The sequence below is a fragment of the Aulonocara stuartgranti genome (assembly GCF_965226115.1).
Source record: "Aulonocara stuartgranti genome assembly, chromosome: 17".
NCBI lineage: Eukaryota > Metazoa > Chordata > Actinopteri > Cichliformes > Cichlidae > Aulonocara > Aulonocara stuartgranti.
In genome coordinates, this window is record NC_138953.1 from 32,558,228 (window position 1) to 32,577,407 (window position 19,180).

The window sequence follows — 19,180 nt, forward strand, 5'->3', positions numbered from 1 at the left end:
CATAAGCTAAAATTAGCCTAATAGAAATGTAATGTTTTGTGAGAAATGTTTTGTTTTGTTTTTATACATGACAGTTTCAACTTGCAACTGTGGATACAGCAACATACTGTGTTCACTGAGAACGGTTACTGGAAGCGTTCCTGAGCCCACACAGTGAGTTTCACTACTGAATCGTATCTGCTTTAAATGAACTGCTGCTGGCGCAACCAAATTTTTTTTATTTTTTTTATTTGTCCCTTGCATACACTGATTTCTCCAAACTGTTTGAATGAATTAACGATAACATGTACAACAGATGATGGAAATCCCAAAGTATCTTAGATTGAGACGTCTTACTCTGAAACTGCTCAAAAACAAATCTGTTCAACCTCCACAACTTTTCCAAATTTTATCCCCCTGTCCTGTTACTTAACATTTTGCATGACACCAAGAGCGTTCCTGTTCAAACTGGATGGCTAGATGTGGCCTTTCTATGTGAAGCTTGTATGTTCTCCCTGTGCCTGATTGGAGTTTCTCCCAATGTCAAAAGAAATATTTGTTATGACTGCAAAAGACTTGAAAGCTGTCCAGTTTGTGTTTCACCCTCTATATCACCTCCATGGCCCTTAGGTGGACAGGCATTTAAGATTGAGGCATCTGTGTATATTGACATTTTACACAGTGTCCCAACATTTTTGGAGACATATCTGTACAACTGCAAAATAGTCCCTCTAACTGTAACACTAAAACAAGCTTAGATAAATTCGGTGGAGTTTCTCACTTCAAGAAAGGTACTGGTGACAGAAAATAAACATTCACATTCAAATATGATTAACTGATCTCACTGTGTGTTACAGTAACATCCTGTGTGATAGCATTAACAGGTTGCTGCCCAGGAACATATGGGATCTCATATACATGCACACACCAGTTGGTCTTGAGATATTATACTGAAACTCACAAACATTAATCATTGTGGAAAGAAATCATTCTCTACAACGTTTTGGTTGCAAATGGGAAAATACCTGAGCGATACCACCACAACCACACCAGCTGAGTTATTACACAGACTCATTCTCCCCAGCAGCAACTTCATTCTCGCCCAGAAATCATTGCACAGCAAAGTTTGCTGAAACTTAATATCTTGACTTGCTTTCATGTCATCATTTTCAACAACCCAATTGAGCCAGAACACCCTTTAAAGGCACACTCGGTGGCAGTACACACAACAGCTGAATTAGACCAAACCAGATATGAAACAAATTCTCCACAGGACACCGTCCTTAGCCTTAATTCAAAGCAAGCACACAGCAGATTAGAGCAACATAAAGAGATGCAGCAGCAGCAGCAAAGCATGGAAAGGGAGCACAGACACAGATTTAAATAAATAAAACCACAAGAGATGCATAATGGGCATTTTCAGGCCAGGTGTGGATGCACAGTGCATAGTCTACTTCATATCAAGGCTTTAAAAAATCACACATAAATGTATAATTAAGTACAAGCCCCAAAGAGGGTGATGTCAACAATGAATGGCAAAGAAAGAAAGCAACAATCTATGAAATCCAAAACACACACAGATCACCTGAGATCCCACCCTATTCTGTAATGAGGCAACACTGTTGTGACAACAGCCTTGAACAACTGTTCTAGTCAGATATTTCTATCACAATAGGTAAAAAGTCTTTTTTTGTTGTTGTTGACAGATTGATATCTACTGAAAACTGTGCTTGTCTTTACCATGAACACTGCAAAATACGTTTCCCTAGTGCAGGGGTGTCAAACTCAAATACACAGTGGGCCAAAATTCAAAACTGGAACAAAGTCGCGGGCTAACGTTAATATTTATTGAAACATATTTATTCCTCCAGATATAAGAATGAATCTTTTCTTATGGACTCAAACACGTTTTGCTGAAAAACTGAATATGGAACAAGCAAAGCTTAATACTAAACAATATATATATTGGCTGTATAATACCAGTAGGCCAGCTCTAATAGTAATTTGGTATGGCTGCGGGCCAAATGTAATTAGGCTGCGGGCCAAATTTGGCCCGCGGGCCAGAGTTTGACACCTATGCCCTAGTGTATTTAATTGTTTTGTAGACTCGAAATACTCCACCATAGTTTCCTGGCTCACTAGTTGACTTACTACCTAGCTTGCTGGCCGTTTTGCTGAAATTGATTATCTTGTTTCCTGGCTGAATGGATATTTTGCTGTGTTTCTACTGTGGTGTGTGACTGGCAGGTAAAAAGGCTTGTTGACTGACTGAACTTGCACACTGGTTTGACAAGCTGACTCAGAGACTGAACACAACACTACATCATTAACCTGACTGAATCATACAGTGACGTCATTTAACTGTTGCAGTCAGCATCCACCCTGGTGAAAACCAAGATACCTGTGGTGCCTCAGCAAGGAAGAAAGCCAGGCAGTCTTGGCTGCTGTTCTTATCTCAAGCTGCTAAAAAGAAATAAACACCTAGAATAAAATGAATGGAGGCCAAGCTGAGGTAGTTAAAAGATTTGCCAAAAAAATGGCAAATATAAAAGTAATATGAAACAATATATATAATACAGGGAATAACAAAATATAGTGGTTGCTCATGAAGAACAATTCTGTCAACTTCAGACTAACCCTCCTTTTTATTTTAGTCCTCTGTCGCCCACTTTGTTATCTAAACTCATGGCCTTCTTATCCATTCATGTCACTCCCGAAGGTTAGACTGACCATCTCTATTCTGTCAAAGTTACTCATGCACTGTGTCACAGCTTGAACAGAGGGCAATAGAGAAAACAGAGGCAATAGGGGGCAGTGCAGCCAGGTTCTGACAGCATGCAGTGCAAAATAAGTTTTCAGTTAATCAAATACTGAAATAACAGCCACCTGCAAGTTCAAAGTTGGGAGCTTTAAACTGTCAAAGAAGAAAAGATTCCTATATCACTCCATTACCTCAGGGTGGCATCTGTGCTTTAGGGAACATGTTTCACAGCACAGGGAGCAATCTCTACTGATCTGTAACCTTTTGTTTTTTTAAATAAAAGTACAGGAAGTGGAAACTGCACAGTTAAAAAAATATGTTAAAAAAAAACTCAATGTAAACACATAGGTGGGGGTTAGTCAGGTAAAAAAAAATTCAGGTAATATGAGATAATATTATTAATTAATTTCACGAATCAAAATCCTGTATGTTGACATCGCTGCAAAATTCGTGTAAAGCTCACGCATTTCCGTTACATTCAAAAACTGCTTAGAAAAGAGTGATTTAACTGACTTTACTGCACAACAGTATCTTATAAAGGATTCTGTAGCTGACATTATCACCGTTTCACGACTTTATGGCTTAGTTCTCTAGTTCGGTCTGGCCGATCAAACCATGCGCAGTGCCCCAAAGCGCAACGGCAACAAATAAAACGTTCCAGGGTAAAAACGCCATGCTCATCTCCAAACCAGAAACGCGTGGCGCGCTGTGGATGTTACTAAAAAACGAGCGAGTGCTTATCCAGTGTCCGAATCATAATCCAACCCCATTCTCTGCGCTGTTCATAAATGCTTCACGGCCATATCATCGCGATCCAGTGGAAAAGACGTGTATCCACATGAGCGAGTTCACAATAGCCACATGCACCGAGCACCATGAGGAAAGGACCGGACGGATATACTCCTCTCCGGCTGGCCTGTCGAGCCCTGTAGCAGGTTTAACCAGTGTGTGTACGCATCCACTTACGCATCCCAGGGAGAGCGATGGAAACATAACCATCTCGAATAAACGGCGCGATCTTCCGTGTTTATACGAAATCCAAGTCGGTGCACTACTGGAGAGTGAAAGCGCACGGCGATTGTTGCCGCCCGAGTCCGTGTCTATTGGTTCTCGTTCAGCTGGGGCAGCGTCAGCACACACACACAGTCTCCATTTGCAACTCCATCGCCCCCCATGGGCGTGCGAGGCCGCGGGCTGTGACGCAAATGGCACTGGGTGATTTGCAAATGACATATCTTCCTAATTCGGTGTCGTCGCCACAGGGACTGGTCCAATTCACCAGATATTACCACAGAAATATCCATCCGACGGCGGGGGACGAGTAAATAAAGGCGGATGAGCAGTTCGCTCTACGGGGATGCGGTTGCATAACTCAGGAAACTTAATAAAAATGTGCACGGAGCGAGCGATGTGCAGTCTCCGTGGCTGATTTTTTGTGGTTGTTTCGATTTAATCCCAGTGGCCTGTGCTAGCACTCACCACACGATCCGTCATCGACTTTTGGCCACAGGAGGAACCAAGCAGAGCGTATACACAGGGAACCCAGTGGCCTCGCTATGGTGGATGTGTGGTGGCCAGAGCTAGGACGCATGCACGTAGCTGACGGCGAAAGACAGGACAGCCAGAGTGTGACTTAGGACCACATTCACAGGCCATAAAGGGCCCGCATGAATGCTATTGTGCTCTTTTATCCAAGAGTCCAACTATTTACAAAAGGTTGGCCAACACACACAAAAAATATAGCGGCGAAAAGGTGGCGGCGGTTACAGCAGCTGCCACCGTTCTCTGCGCAAAGCAACAGCACAATCATTGCGCAGCGCCGGACTTCCCCGGTTTTGTGCAAACTGTGCGATTCGCTCAAAAGACTTTTATTTTTTACCTCATTCAGGCTATCTTCGTCTGGTAAACCGCGAACCAGAGCGCAGAGCAGTCGTCGTTCTCATGGCACGATTTGCATCGCCCCCCATTATCCCCGAAAATCTCCTTTTACACGGTTATATTGTCAGCCTAAAAAACGCCACTGTTTTGAGCAACAAAAGAGCAGCTTAACGTGATCAAAGAAAAGGCCAAGTATAAAATGCACCTTTCACGCCGTTAAAGAGAGGCCCCTCGTAACTATTGCAGCATGGCAGGGGAGTGCGGCGTAAAAACGAGCTAACCCGAATAAAATACACACAAAGACAAGGTGCAGCTCTCGCACGAATCCGTCCATCGCCACCGTGACCGCAACACTAAAACGTCCCCGATCATTTGGATTATCCTGGAGTGGCCGGGGATGATATCACGGCGAATGTGAAACGCTGCGTTTTGCGGCTCCGTGGCACCTTTTCCAAGAAGCAGCTTGGCGCACAGGACCGGTGACCCTTCCATCTTTGCGCGTCCTTCTACCGAGCGAATTGGTGAACAACCCCGTATTTTGACCGGTCTCTGTTGAATAAAACACATCGCGGTAGGAGATTTTACCATTGAGGAAGTAAACGCCGCGTGTAAAAGACTGCTACAAGTCTCTGAAACTATTCCTCTCCCCGCCGCGGCCAGGCAGAAACAAGAGGGCGATGACGCCATTTTCTGCAAAAACAACCATGCTCGGGAAGCCAAAGCGAAGGAGGTTCAACCCGCTCCGTAGCCCTCAAGTCCCGCTGAAACGTATTTAAACCAAGTCCTTACCTTGTTTTTCTCGGATGGGTGGCGGAATAGCGTGTTTCGAGAGATAAAACTGCTCGACCGTTGCTACTTCGAGTCCGGAGATTGTTTATTTCGCCTCCCAGCGTCCCTGGTTCACTCTGAACAAGTTCCTCTGCGAGCCGCTGTCTTTGTGCACCCAGAGGAGCCTCTCAGCGTTAAACCAGTCTCTGCGCAAAGGTGCACCCTCTACGTCCAATTTTAGCTAAAAATATCGGCACTTTAGAGGGACAGTACGGAAAAGGGAGATGATTTGGTCTTTTTTAATTACAAAAAGTTGACAAATTGACCAGCTTTTTATCCAGTGTCTCGGTTATAGCGTTGATTTATCCCCCAAAACGCGCAACCTTTTCGAGGACACAGACCTCTCCAGAAGAGTCCACGACGCAAACTCCGAAGCACACCAGGGTGTTTGTACCCACCCAGAAGTTAAATTGGCAGATAAAATAATTTACACTGCCAATTTAATAAAATACCAACTAATTAACCAAAATAACCAAAATTACTGACAAACGTGAACGAGTTATTCGCATTTGTGGTGATACGGTTTGATTTACTAAATGAATATTTATTGTTTTTAATCACAATTTTATACAGAATATGATTTAGAAGTGCATAAAACACAGTTGTGCGCTTAAAGTTTTCCTCCAAAGGAAATTGACGAGTTTATTTTTCTTCTTTAAATGAATTCAAGTAAATTTAAAGATTTGTGTAACTATATGACAAGTTATATGTGATACATGAGAACAAGTAAAAGGTTCTCCTTTTAAAAATGTATTTCCAAGGACAACTCTCACTGATCTCCTTAAATATACCAGATGACAAATTGGTTTCTTACAACTTCATGTTGTTTTCTACTTTATTTTTAAATTTCCAAATGGCATTGGTTTATAAATACTGACTTCAAACTACATTTAAAAAAAGCATGAGTAGCTTTTTCAGCTGTTGACTAAGTTTATTAGTAATAACACTAATGTGATCATACATTTCTCATCAATAACATCGCTTATGTTTTCAGTTGTTTGGATAGTTGGTGTTGAATAATCACATTTTTTTAACTAAAACATATCTAATGGCATGTCACTGGCTAGCTAGTCTGCTAAACACTAGCTTTCCCAACTTATGCCAAATAAGCACTTAGCCTTACCTGTCCTACCTTCATTACAACTTCCTTCACTTGTTTGTAACAAATAATGAAAACAACCAACTGTTTTGTGATATTTTAGATGCATATAAATACATGACTGGAACTATTTTCAATGGTGTGAATGCCATTTAACCCGCCTAGCATCCTTAAGCTAGTTAGCTTAACTGCAAAAGGCCAGCAACAGCTTCTAAGGTAATACAGCTATGTTAGCTTTTTTTGCTTTAAGTTCGCACATATATATGTTAAACTACAATGGTTTTTTGCAAAACAGAGAAATAAAGTTTGTAACTGCACGCCTACCTTGTTTCCAGACAAGTTCAGTTGAAAACAAACCTGTTGGTGCAGGCATGGGGTCTTACTAATAAACCCCCCCTTACATTTGAGTCATGTCACATAAAGGAAGTATTTTTACTACATTTTATCACTTCAGGTTATCTAAATGAATTCAACAGACAGACTATTTTTCTACCGAGCTCATGCACCCACTAATAACAAGTGCGAATTAAAATAGAAAAAGGGTAGAAAAAGGTAAAGTAGTTAAGCTAATTGCTGCCAGCTGGCTAAAACAATAACTGTATGCATAATATGTCTGAATATGATAGTGGCACATATCTATCTAGCCACACACACACACACACACACACACACACACACATACATATATATATATATATATATATATATATATATATATATATATATATATCAAAAATTATAGCATATGCAAGCGTCATGTGATGCATTACTCATGTTGAACACGGGCTATGCACCTGCTGCTTGAATAATTAGATAAGGGCAAATTTTAAAATGTTCCCCTTGCCCAATAGAACTAGTTATTGTGTAGTAGTAATTGCAGCCATTTTTACAGTGCACATGAAATGGGCATATATGTATATGTTTTTGTTGATTAGCTGTACTAACTAAAGAAAACATAGAAATTTGACTGTGACGGCGGATAAAAGTAATGTAAGTAAGAGAGGGTATGATCAGTGCAGGTCAGTGTATTTAGCTAAAGAAATGTAGAATATAAAAGCTCTATGTGATACATAAGTAATGTGGAAGATGGGAAGTCATGCTCTGCTGCTCAAATAATTAGTAAAATGTTACCCAACTAGTAGCAGTATTCTAATAATACTGGTTATTTTGTGGTAGTAATAGGAGTTCTTTTTAAAGTGCAGGTTTATATAGCAAAAAAATGATTGTTTGCAATAAATAGAAAGTTTTTTTCTGGCCTTTCCAAATCTTATACTACTCTTTATACCTTGCCTACTATGATATCTTAGTTACATTCTTATAGTATGATGTGATGCAGTGTTATCATAGTGTGCCATCAGCTGTTGTTGAGGCTGTTACAGTCTGTCAGGATCTGGTAAAACCAGCCTTCCTGATAACTAAAGCTAAATGCCTTGAAATGCACCATTTAAATACAAATACAGGGATTTCCGTGAAAATGGAGCTTTACCCCCTCACAGTTGGAACTTGAGTCAGCATGTTGTGTTGCTATTGATATGCTTAAGAAAGGTGTCTCACTTAAACAAAGTAAATGTGCTAATTTTCCCTGAACAGGGCAGAACTTTGATTTGGGCGCACTGTGAACAAACTGTTATGTTACACCTGTTATAAAGGGTTCTGTTATTTAACTGGCAAAAATCATAAGCATCACATATGTGAAATCTTATCTTGAATCGACCCGACAAACTCTTAGACCACATCAAATAAAGAAAAACACTCAACACATTGAATGCAAAGTGGGAATAAAGTATGGTTTTAAGGAGAGGGGGGCGGAATTAAAGAAGTTCCATAAGAGTTATAATCCCCGCCAGCTCTTTCCTTTAAGCTCGTGAGAGCCCACAACAAAAGGTGCCCACCACTATCGCCTATACACAATTAACTAAAGCACCAGCATTATTCCATTATCATAAGAATGCTGTTTGCAAAGGCGGGAGGGGGGACTCCTCGGCATTCATGGCCGTGGTCGAATAGAGCTGAGAGCTTTTATCTTCTCAATTACATGCAGGCTGCATTCATCACACCACCTAGTGACATGTTTGGACACTTTTTGTGCACAACAAATAATTCGTTTATGTTGGTAATTTAAATGGCTTGTTTATAATTATAGCAGTGGGCCTTTTTTTTGGAGGGGGGGGGGGGGACTGGTGAGATTAGGGTGGGACTCGTTTCCAGAGGGACTCCAAGACAAACAGATGACACTGGTAAGATCTTTTTGTTTTTCTCTAACGGGGCATTCAATGTGAGCAAATATTGTAACTGTTAATAGTCTCCAAACATTCCTCATAATCAGATTTATGTTCATCTCTTGCAAAGGAATGAGAATGAAGCGTTTTGTAACGCGTACATTGCTTTCCTAATGTGACCGTTCTGCCTCCTAAGAAGTGTCAGGATCTCACGCGCCTTCAAGTCGTGCACATGCTGCTGCAATTATGAATTCAGAAGACCACCTGTGCAGTAATTGCTCATACCAGCAGTAGCATCTGAGTTTAAGGAGACTAAATGAGGGCAGGTTTCTTCTTTTGAGGCTAACATCATTTGTTTTGAATCACATTTCTGCCTGAGTGCTTTTGATCTATTATGTGGCTGATGATGAGATTCAGGGTCGTGTTTGAGCTAACTGACCACAAGGTGTCAATGTTGCCGGGAATGTATTTCGCCGTGTGTCATTTTGGTTCATTAATGGAGAAAGCACTGAGGAAAGCAGCAGGTATAAATGCCTACTGGATGTCATGCTCATATAAATCTAACTAGATGAAGTGATTTGTCCAGAGAGAATAGACGGAAGGAGAACCATCTGTACTTGCCAATGCCTCAGTAATGTATAATTCTGGCTTAACACAGCAGGTTTCATCCTTATGGTGCTCTATCACAATTTAATCCCTAGTGCATTGTACTTTGTCTATTTTCATTTCTTGATTCTTGTGTAAATCTTTCCTTTTAAAATAAGATTGATGTTAGGAAATGTGTTGAATGGACAGGCAAGAATGGTGAGCGTTAAAAAAAATAATGCAGCAGCTTATTTCTGTGGGGACACTTTGATAATGACACACCTAAGATGCGTGGGATACGTATCAGGACATCAACCGACCATAACATTGCAGTGCTATGAGATTTCTTTCACTTTTATGTGTAATTTAAGTTTTCCCACCTCTCCCTGCCAAGTCAGTTTTTTTTTCCTTTTATTTACTTTTTTTCAAAGCAACAAAAAAAAAATTACCATGAGAAAGACCAAATGAAGTTTGCAGCATTCCTGTTTGACTCAATATACAATAATGTGCAAAAGTCTTGAGCCACCCCTCAGTTCTTTATAGTTTGTTGAGAAAACATGACATATGTGCGGCTTCTTCTTTTTTTTTTTTTTGCGATGTGCAAAAATGCTTAGAAATACAGTATATAAGAAAAAACAAAGATTGCAAAATTCTAAAGAACTCAAAAGTCAGCATTTCATACAGCCATCTCTATTCTTCAACACACTGTTAGAAAAGCTTTCCTGTAATTTCTTCAAGTAGTCTTCAGGAATAGTTCTCGAGGCTTCTTGAAGGACAAAGCTTCTCTTTTGATGTTGGCTTCCTTTCAGTATGTTCTCTGTTCACACGATCCCACACTGCATCAAAACTGTTGAGGTACGCGCCCCGGGGAGGCCAACTCATGACTGATAGTGCTTTATTTTGTGTTTTTCTATGCAGGTATGCTTTTACTGCATTGGCAGGATCATGTCATGCTGAAAAATAAAGCTGTTGCCAATCAGGTGCTTTCCAGATAGTATTGCACGATGGATAAAAGTCTGATGGTACTTTTCTTCATTCATGATTCTATCAGTTTTAACAAGATCTCCAACAACAATGGCTGAAATGCAGCCCCAAACCATGACAGAGCCTCCATCGTGTTTTAAAGATGGCTGTAGCCACCCACTGTTGTACTTCTCACTTCTTGCATACTTATTAAAGACAACTGGAACCACGGATTTTAAATTTGGATGCATTACTCCATAAGCCAAAATTTCTTGCGTAATTTGACATACCTCAGCCCTTTTCTTTGTTTGACTTCCTTCAGAATAGCTCCTTGTTGGCCACGGTTCCACTAAGAAAATTTCTGACGGGGCATCAATAACTGAAGGGCCAAATGCATCGCTCACTTCCTTTGTCAGGGGTTGCTGGATTCCTTCCTGTTTTCTAAGGACACTTATCCTCTACACAGTTTCCTCACATTTTTTTAAGTAAGCACTGCACACCACACCGAGATATGCCAAGTTTTGGGCTAATGGCTCTTTGATTATCACCTTGTTGTTGCTGCACAAGACAAACAAACAAACAAACAAACAAAAATGGGTTTTGTTATCAATGCCAAATTGCTAGCAACATAATGCCCTAAAATACAATTTAAAGCTGGTTCTTTTCTAAATTATATATTATGTGTAGACACATCACTGGTTGATTGTTTGATTTGTTTGTTGCTTCATTTGAACTTGAACTTCATTCAGGGTAAGTGGACTACATTTCTAATTAGCTTTGCCAGTGTTTATAAAAATCGTATTTTTAGAATGTAATATAGGTTTTAAAGTGCTACTATAGAACTTCTCAAAGAAAGAAAAAGATGGTCACCGATTTATGAAATAAAAACTGAATTTATGAGCTAATAAAACGCTCGTCTTTGTAAAGGTCATTTCTGAAGCACCAGCCTTGTTTGATATGTGATCAGTTGTGTTAGCCTAAACTTAGTTCACCCCCTTGGACACACCATTCTTTTTTGTACAGTCTCATTAAGGTATCGTGGTCATCTAGCCATGGGATCAATTGTTGACATACTCTTCTTCACTTTGCTATGGTAGGCTATTTTAACATCTTCCCATAAGTTTACATAAAAGCTACATAAATTCTTAAAATTAAATCGGGGAACTTCAAAACCCCCGCTTTTCTGTGGGGATTTGTTCGTTTGTTCAGTTTCCAATCATCAAACTTTGTGGTTATACAGTCACATCGGACTCAGTCTTGGGGGAAAAAATATCAGCTGTTCTTTACAAGCATGTGCAAGGACTCAAGAAGGGTCATTACTCGCATCAAAGAAGTTGATATAAATTAAATTACTAAGCATTTATAGTTTAATGTGCAATAACTGATCACAGTGCTTCCAGATATATTTCACGTGAGTAACATTTAATGTGTAAAAAAAAAGAAATAACCTCTGTTTTAATGTTTTCCACTCTTTCTTTGATCTAAAAAACTAGTAAAACTGTAGAAATATTAACTGGACACCACATTATCACTGACATAATAAGTGAATCTCTAAATTCACCCCACTCGCCAAAGCCCGTAAATGAGGAACATGTGATATTTGCTGCTAGAATGTGAATAAGGCAGTCAGTGTGTAAGTATCGTAACATTTTTGGACTCCTGTCCATAAAGAACAGAGGACAGAGACTGCTCAGAGGAGGGGAAAATGGCTAATTACTGCCTGTAATGTCCTTTCTCTGGCTGAGTAAGGATACTGAATGACAGTCTGGAGCAGAGATGGAGTCTCGGTTGCCTGTTCTGACTGTAAACAATAATAACAGAATCAGTGCTATGGAGAGAAGGGCACTGAAATGACACAGCAGAACAATCTGACTTAGTGTTCCATCATGGGCTTCTATCTGATCTGAACAAAACATCAGCTGATCATGCTTTTTGAGATCAAAGGTCAGTCACTGAGAGGCCCTGTGGGATTTAACACGAGACTCCAAGATGTTGATAAATGTTCAAATAAAGAATTTGCTTTTCCCTCGCAACAAGCATGGCGTGATCTTTTGTTATGCTTTAGTTGTGCTGTCCACAAAATTAGTCTGTGGATTCCATTCGCTTGCCAGCAGAGGTGACTGTTCTGTAGCGTTTTGTGTCATCAATCCTTAGGGTTAGGCCTTGACCTGGAAAGTAAACCCCGGTGGTCTGGAGAAGAAGCTTCTGAGTCACAGTCGACATCGTGTTTGTTCTGAAGAGCCCTTTTCTGTTAGTCCAAGAGGATCTAATTAAAATACACAGAACTGTTAATGTGGCTGCTGTTACAGTCCTTTGTAGAAATGGAAGCTTTGATAGAGGTTGGATGGTCAGGCAATTCAACTGGACTTGTGTAATAACAGGTGATAGGGTAAAAAATGTTGGAAACCACAGTAGTACCTTTGTGAGGCTTTTTGTGTTGTAGGCACAGCGCTACACATGTGTGTGGTTTTCTTTTCCAATCTTATACTTACTTTATGGAACTGATTGCTTTTGATAAACTTGAAATATGTTATAGGTTAAATAAGCTCTATTTAAACATACATTTTCAGGCCGCTTATTTCTTTGATGTTAGTCTGCACTTATCCAATAGTGCTTGGCCTGTAGTGAGCAGAGTGAGGTGTTGGTGATGGTTCAGGTTTGCTGTAGAAAATTGTTAAAGTTAGTTTTTAATTATGCTAGCATCATTCTGTGTTGTTCTGTGTTGACAGTTTAGTTTCATAGGTTATGCTTTAGGAACCTTTAAATTAGAAGCTATAGCTATAACACCATTAGCCATGGGCTACCTGGGTTACTGACTACCACGCTCAGGCGTATGCAGAGTGCTGCTTTGCTCTGTAAAGACGGAAGATCGCTAAAATGAGTTTCAAGCAGTCTTTCTGATGTTTATCACGAATGAGTCATCTTTTAACATAATGCAAGGCCATGCTCATAAGTAATGGCTGCAACTTCATTAATCGCAGTACTTGAGAAGGTATAGTTACATCATTTACTGCTTTTGTGGCAGTGTATCGCAAATTAAACAAGACACTTAATAAAATAACTAACATTTAAGTTGATTTCCTAAGCTGATAAATTACAGTCAAATAGTAAATACAGTCATATGAGAAGTATGACCTATCAGGGCATAATAAAAATAATCAGGTCCTTATCAGGTCTCAAAATTAGGTAAATACAACTTCAGAGGATGTAGAAAACATGACATATTACACTGTCTATATATTTCATAAATTAGGAAATAGTGGTTGAAGAACTAAGTACACCTTCACTCCTTTCAGTGAAGGAGTGAAGAAGGTAAGAAACAACCAGGTGCTGTAATCAAATGAACCTGAATCACTCAGGTGTATGTTAACACAATGCAAAGAAAATCAATTGTTGCTACCCATCAGTCTGGAAAGAGTTGGAAGAACATTTCCAAATATTTGAGGTCCATCATTCTACAGTGAGAAAGATTATTCACAAATGCAAGACATTCAAGACAGTTGCCAACCTTCCCAGGAGTAGACATCCAAACAAATTCCCCCCAAGGTCAGGGCACAAAACTCAAGAGCTTCACCTGAGACCATGTTAAAGGTTAAAGTTAATGCCAGTACAATTAGAAAAAGGCTGTACAGGTTTGGCTTGTTTGGAAGTGCTGCCAGGAGAAAGCCTCTTCTCTCTAAAAAGAACACGGCAGTATGACTTCTGAAAGACTAGACTTCTGGAACAATGTCGTTCGGACAGACAAGATCAAAGTGCAGATGTTTGGCCATAATGAATAACACAACATTTGTAGAAAAACAAAGCGTAACAGCACGAACACCTCATACTGACTGTGAAGCATGGTGGTGTAAGGGAGATGATTCGGGCCACATGACTGGGATTTTTTGCAGTCATTGAACCAACCATGAACAACTCTGTGCACCAAATTATTCTAAAGTGAAATGAGAGGTCATTTGTCTTATAGCTAAAGCTTGGGTGAAACATCATCATGCTACATGACAATGAATCCAAGCACAGCAGAAAACCTACAACAGAAAGGCTGAAAGTTCAAGCTCTCAGTTAATGTAAAATAACCGTGAAGGGTGAAAGATATCAACTGTGGTTGTATTTAAACCATTTTAGAATCTGTTAATGTAAAAGATATCCTGATATGTGAAACCAGAAAGGGGGTCTAGTTTGTTTTTCACAACTTCACAGCATGTAATAAATTATTTAACTTGTGAAAACAGTAAGGCAATCACTTGCATTAATTCTCTTTTAGTTAGTCAACTTTTTTGGAGCTGGTTCTTATACTTGCCTAAACAAAAAGCCTAGGCTAATTGGAAAGTCATAGAACAGTAAATAACAGTAAAGGCAACTTATCTGATAATTTGTCATGAAATTTCATGAAAAGACAACACACAGAGAACAAGATCGGGAGATCATCCCATTCAGTGGGATAGATCTTTGTACGTAAAACTGTTCAGATGGACTAAAGTGGTAAGCTGATTCCTATAATTACCATTACTGCTGCTACATATTTAAAAAGTTAAACATTGCAAGACAGAAAGAAAACAGTTATGCTGTACAGTTACAGATTGACCTGGTAAGATAAAAGCATTAAAATGTACCAAAATGTTGCACTTTACAAAATATAAAAAGCTTCCTTGTGAAATGCCGGTAACCACATAAGAGGCATTTGCTCGCCTCCAGCAATTCAAAAATATGTCAGACATCAACGATAAGGAGAGATACTTTCAGAAGGTAAAAAACAAAGCTGTAATAAAGAGCTGTGAGACTTTCTTTACAATTCAAAAGCTGCAAATTTGATTTACAAACAACACAAATCCACTTTCAATCATTTAATAAAAGCTTGGATACAGGACCTTTTTTTTTTTTCCATTTTTTTACAGCATGTGGCATGTGTTAAGTTGTATTGGTGGAAAATCCATTTTCTAAAACAACTGCAGTAAGACTGAATAAAACCCCCAAAATCTTAACAAGGCATTTTTCAGACATTCAACATTCACCACAGTTTGGATTGGATAATAACAACAGTGCGCTGGTTTAGGGGGCCAACTGACCAACAATATCCTCTTCATCTTCTTTTAATGGAGTTGCCAGAAACACTATCACAAATATAAAGATTTTTTTTAATATCTAAAATATTTATATAAATAGAAAGTAATTAAAGATCTGGGCAAAATGACAAAGTGCAAAACAGGAAAAAAGAAAGAAAGAAAAGAAACAGGGAGGGTTTAAAAAAACAAAACAAACTTTAACAGCAAAGACAATATACAACTGCTCTGAAATCAGCAACCATGAGCCTTGTCTTCATTTTAGCTGCAACAGACCGTAACTTCCCATTTCTATTTCTTCAACCAGTAACTCAGGTTGGCTTCTTTTCCCCAACAAACACTTGATCTTTGATCAGTAGATACATGTGAGAAGGTACTGCGTGAGAAAACCGAAATCTATCCAATGATACCAAGATCTGTAACCAGTAAATAACACCAAAAAAAGAAGTATCGACCATCGCTTTAGCAATGTATGCGTTGATCTGTTATTAAACGTCTGTTGATTTAAACGTGTGAGCACAGCAAAGAAAACTGAAGAAAAATTAAAAGATTTGTTTATCTTGTCATAAAAGGGATGTTAGCCATTTAACTGTACACAGCCAGTACCCAGTTAAACCATGTGTATCTACAGCGAAACAAAGCCTACCATGCAGGTTCTATTAAACTGATCTAAACTGGTAGACAATCTCACGCGCTGATGGACAGTCATGGGAAGCACTTTGAGTACTTGGAAAAACGTAACACAAATACAAATGATTATGTACAATTCAATCATCATTAGTGCTTAAACAAAACAACCAATGAGTCCAAAAAGAGTTAGTTTCCACTGAAGCAGTTGGCAAGTACCAGGCGAGTGCATTTCTGAGAGTCACACTGCTAAACAGCAAATTTAAATGCTTTCAGTTACGTTAGCTCTATCGTCAGCAGCAATGAATGAAAGAGGGGGGTACTTCTCTGACATTTTAAAGGTTTATGCCGTTTGTTTTTTGACCCATTACGACATCTGCTGCACTTCAAAAGGGACCCGTTATGCCTTTCTCCATTAGCTGTCAAAGTCTAGTATTAACAAGTAATCTTTGTAAGCCAAAAGTTTGAGCCGTAGACTGATATAATCCATTTTAGACAGTTTTTTTTCTACTTATGCAGTTGGGAAGGGCCACCAATCAAATGAAAACTGGCTCAAAGGGAGGAGCTAAAAGTCAGTATGAGGAAAATCTGAATTATTTTGAATTATTAATGGAAGCAAGCACAGGAGATCCCCTTTGAAATAAGAAAAATCTCTTCACATTTTCTGATCGACTTTTTTGACATCCTCAGTTAAACTTTGTAACACTTTAAACCTTTAACCTGTGGCACACAGTGCTATAGAAAACAAAAGCATATAGTTTCCCTTCAAATGTAAGTGTTGTCTTTTTAAATCAGCACTGCTTTTTTACACCTGATGCTGCATCTAATAAAAGACACCGAGGGCTCAAAAGGAATGACTACAGAGCTACCGGAGAAGAAACGGTACCTAGCTTGAGCTGGGCAGCTGTGAAGCAAGCGGATACATTTTGACCCAGTTCTGACTCGACATAACACAACAAACCAAGCGTAATCGCACTGAGATGAGGCCGACCGGCCTTGGAAGATAAAGATAGTTTAAAAATATAGCTATAGTTTTGAACACTGGAAGAAGTATGAAAAAGGGTGAACCCACAGGAAATTGGGAAAATGGTGCCCCTTTATATGAAAATACAAATAAGGGCCTGGTTTCACAAAACAAAACCTAACCAGCCTTTTGTCTTGCAATAGTAAGAAATAATTATGAAATAATTGTGACCTCTGGGCTTATTATCTCCTGACAGGACAAAGGAGGATCTAAACGAGAACACAGTAGAACCAGACTACTTCACTTTCCTTTTAGAGCCTTAAATGCTTGCACAGTACTGCATCTAAAGTGTATACACATAATTTGTAGTATGAGAAACAACATGTGGGATATGGTTCTAAAGTTTCAGAGATCAAGATTTCTGTCAGACTACAATAATTATTTAAAACTAATATTAGAAATTTAAAAAGAACAGAAAAAGGATGTGTTGTTTCCTATTGATGACAGTAAACATAGACAGCAGCCATGGCTCACATTGGTTTGTGTGATTATTAACTAACGATATAATTATTGAATGTTTTGAGAAACCAGGCCGAGCTCATTATCGTTAATAAACAGAGACAAAGAGACAGGAAAGCTAAAAAATACCCTCTCTCCTACCTCATAATTGGGAAAAGGGGACAATTATGAATAAATACAAAAATAAGAACAGATATGTACACATTTTTAATAATATGAACTATAATAATACTTTCAACATTTCTTCAAAATGACATAGAAATCTTTTTTTTTTTGCTGAAAAAAAACCTCAAACCCTCAAAGGTCAAAAACAAAAACAAAAGAATGATAAATTATTATACAAAAAAAGCGCCATCCAACACCTTAATATTAATAACAATAATTCCATTTTTGGATGCAAGTCCAGGAGTTTCTTGCAATGTTTAAACCAGGACGAAGGGGAGAAAAATACAAAAACATTCTTAAGTTAAATCTGACTTCTTCCTATATTGAAATACAATGCATTGATGTAGCGTTGTTGGTAACACAGATGTCTTCTTCTTCCCTTGTCTGAACAGGTTCTTGTGTGGCACTGCTGGAGATGGCTCTGGAATCAGCGAACAAGGAAGGAAGGTGAACTGAGGGCAGTAAGTGCACTTTGAACACAGGCATGCTGGGATGAGCAGGGAGCATTGGGGGGCAGGGGGACAGTAAATAGAGAAATGGACAAAGTTGTTTGGTACAGAAAGAAAGAGGTTAAAGAAGAGGTAAATGCTGGATAAAACCCAGCTCATCTCTTTTTAAAGCAAAAGGAAAAGAAAAAAAATACAAATAAAAAATAGAGAAACACAAAAAAAGGGGTGGAGCCACTGAGGTGGCATAGCTGAAGTCTGAGTCCTACAGTAGTCGTGTCAGTAGGTCCTTTAAACATCAAACTCCCCCAAAGAAATCACAGTTATCTTTCCACTCAGATTTCTGAAAATAAACTCTGGTTATCCCCCTGCAAAAGTCAACAGTGGTGGTGTCATTAACAGTGCCTTAAAATTCCCTTATCAGGAGGATAAAAGGTTTTTGAAATCCTGTTCTGTAAAGACCACAACGGCGCGGAGCAGCTTTCCATCAAAATGATCCGTACTGAGGGATAAGTGGTGGAAGCCACTGCCAGCCAACTGTGGGCAAAGACTTCAGAGTCCCGCTGTCACAGCAGGTGAACTGAACTGTTTTTGGATAAAACAGATGTGACATGATGAAGCAGTCTGATTGGTGCTTGAAGAGCGGTGAGGTCAAAGGTCACAAACGGTGGTGGCCTGAACAGCTGCCCAACATTCTGTCCATTAAACAGGTTTCTGTCAGTGATGCAACTTGGCCTGTGGAGAAAAACGCACACTTGTCAAGTGATTTTAATTTCTTGCCTGTAAAGCAGCAGTTTCACAGCAGATGGAAGTTTAATTTGTAATTTATTAATTTATTTGCACAACACAGTCATTCATTCTTGAGAGCTAATGATGATATCCATTTAATAATAAGCATATATTTAAAAATCACTTATTAGCTTGCAACTTTTGTTCATTAATCAAAATCTGCAACAGTTTATGTTTTAGTAGAAGCGGTGACAGTGGTAGAGGAAAAGTCTAGGATCATCCCCTCAGGACAATGAACCAAAATCCAAGTCTAATGCATCAAAGAGTGACAAACATAGGCGTGACACTCAGATTTACGGAG

General features: G+C 39.1%; 2 protein-coding genes across 14 annotated transcripts in view; both read right to left on the reverse strand.

The window, feature by feature from the left end:
- The window catches only part of znf800b (zinc finger protein 800b), a 32,636-nt gene extending 25,483 nt beyond the window's left edge, over nucleotides 1-7,153 (reverse strand). For 3 of the 12 annotated variants that reach the window (XM_082510154.1, XM_082510160.1, XM_082510161.1), the window contains exon 1: nucleotides 5,408-5,781. Coding sequence is in view for 4 of the 12 variants with exons in the window: in XM_082510158.1 (XP_082366284.1) it covers nucleotides 5,204-5,305 (102 nt within the window). In the remaining 8 variants the exon portion in view is untranslated. Of the gene's footprint in view, nucleotides 1-3,706; nucleotides 3,916-4,219; nucleotides 4,434-5,064; nucleotides 5,139-5,203; nucleotides 5,355-5,407; nucleotides 5,782-6,869 lie in introns of those variants that run through there. The other 9 variants (XM_082510158.1, XM_082510152.1, XM_082510153.1 and 6 more) reach the window with 8 other exon arrangements.
- A 7,987-nt stretch (nucleotides 7,154-15,140) lies between these two features.
- Nucleotides 15,141-19,180, reverse strand: part of atxn7l1 (ataxin 7-like 1) — a 33,277-nt gene continuing 29,237 nt past the window's right edge. For both annotated transcript variants that reach the window (XM_082511851.1, XM_082511850.1), the window contains one exon: nucleotides 15,141-18,825. In XM_082511851.1, coding sequence (XP_082367977.1) covers nucleotides 18,808-18,825 — 18 coding nt within the window. In that variant the 3' untranslated portion in view covers nucleotides 15,141-18,807. The remainder of the gene's footprint in view (nucleotides 18,826-19,180) is intronic.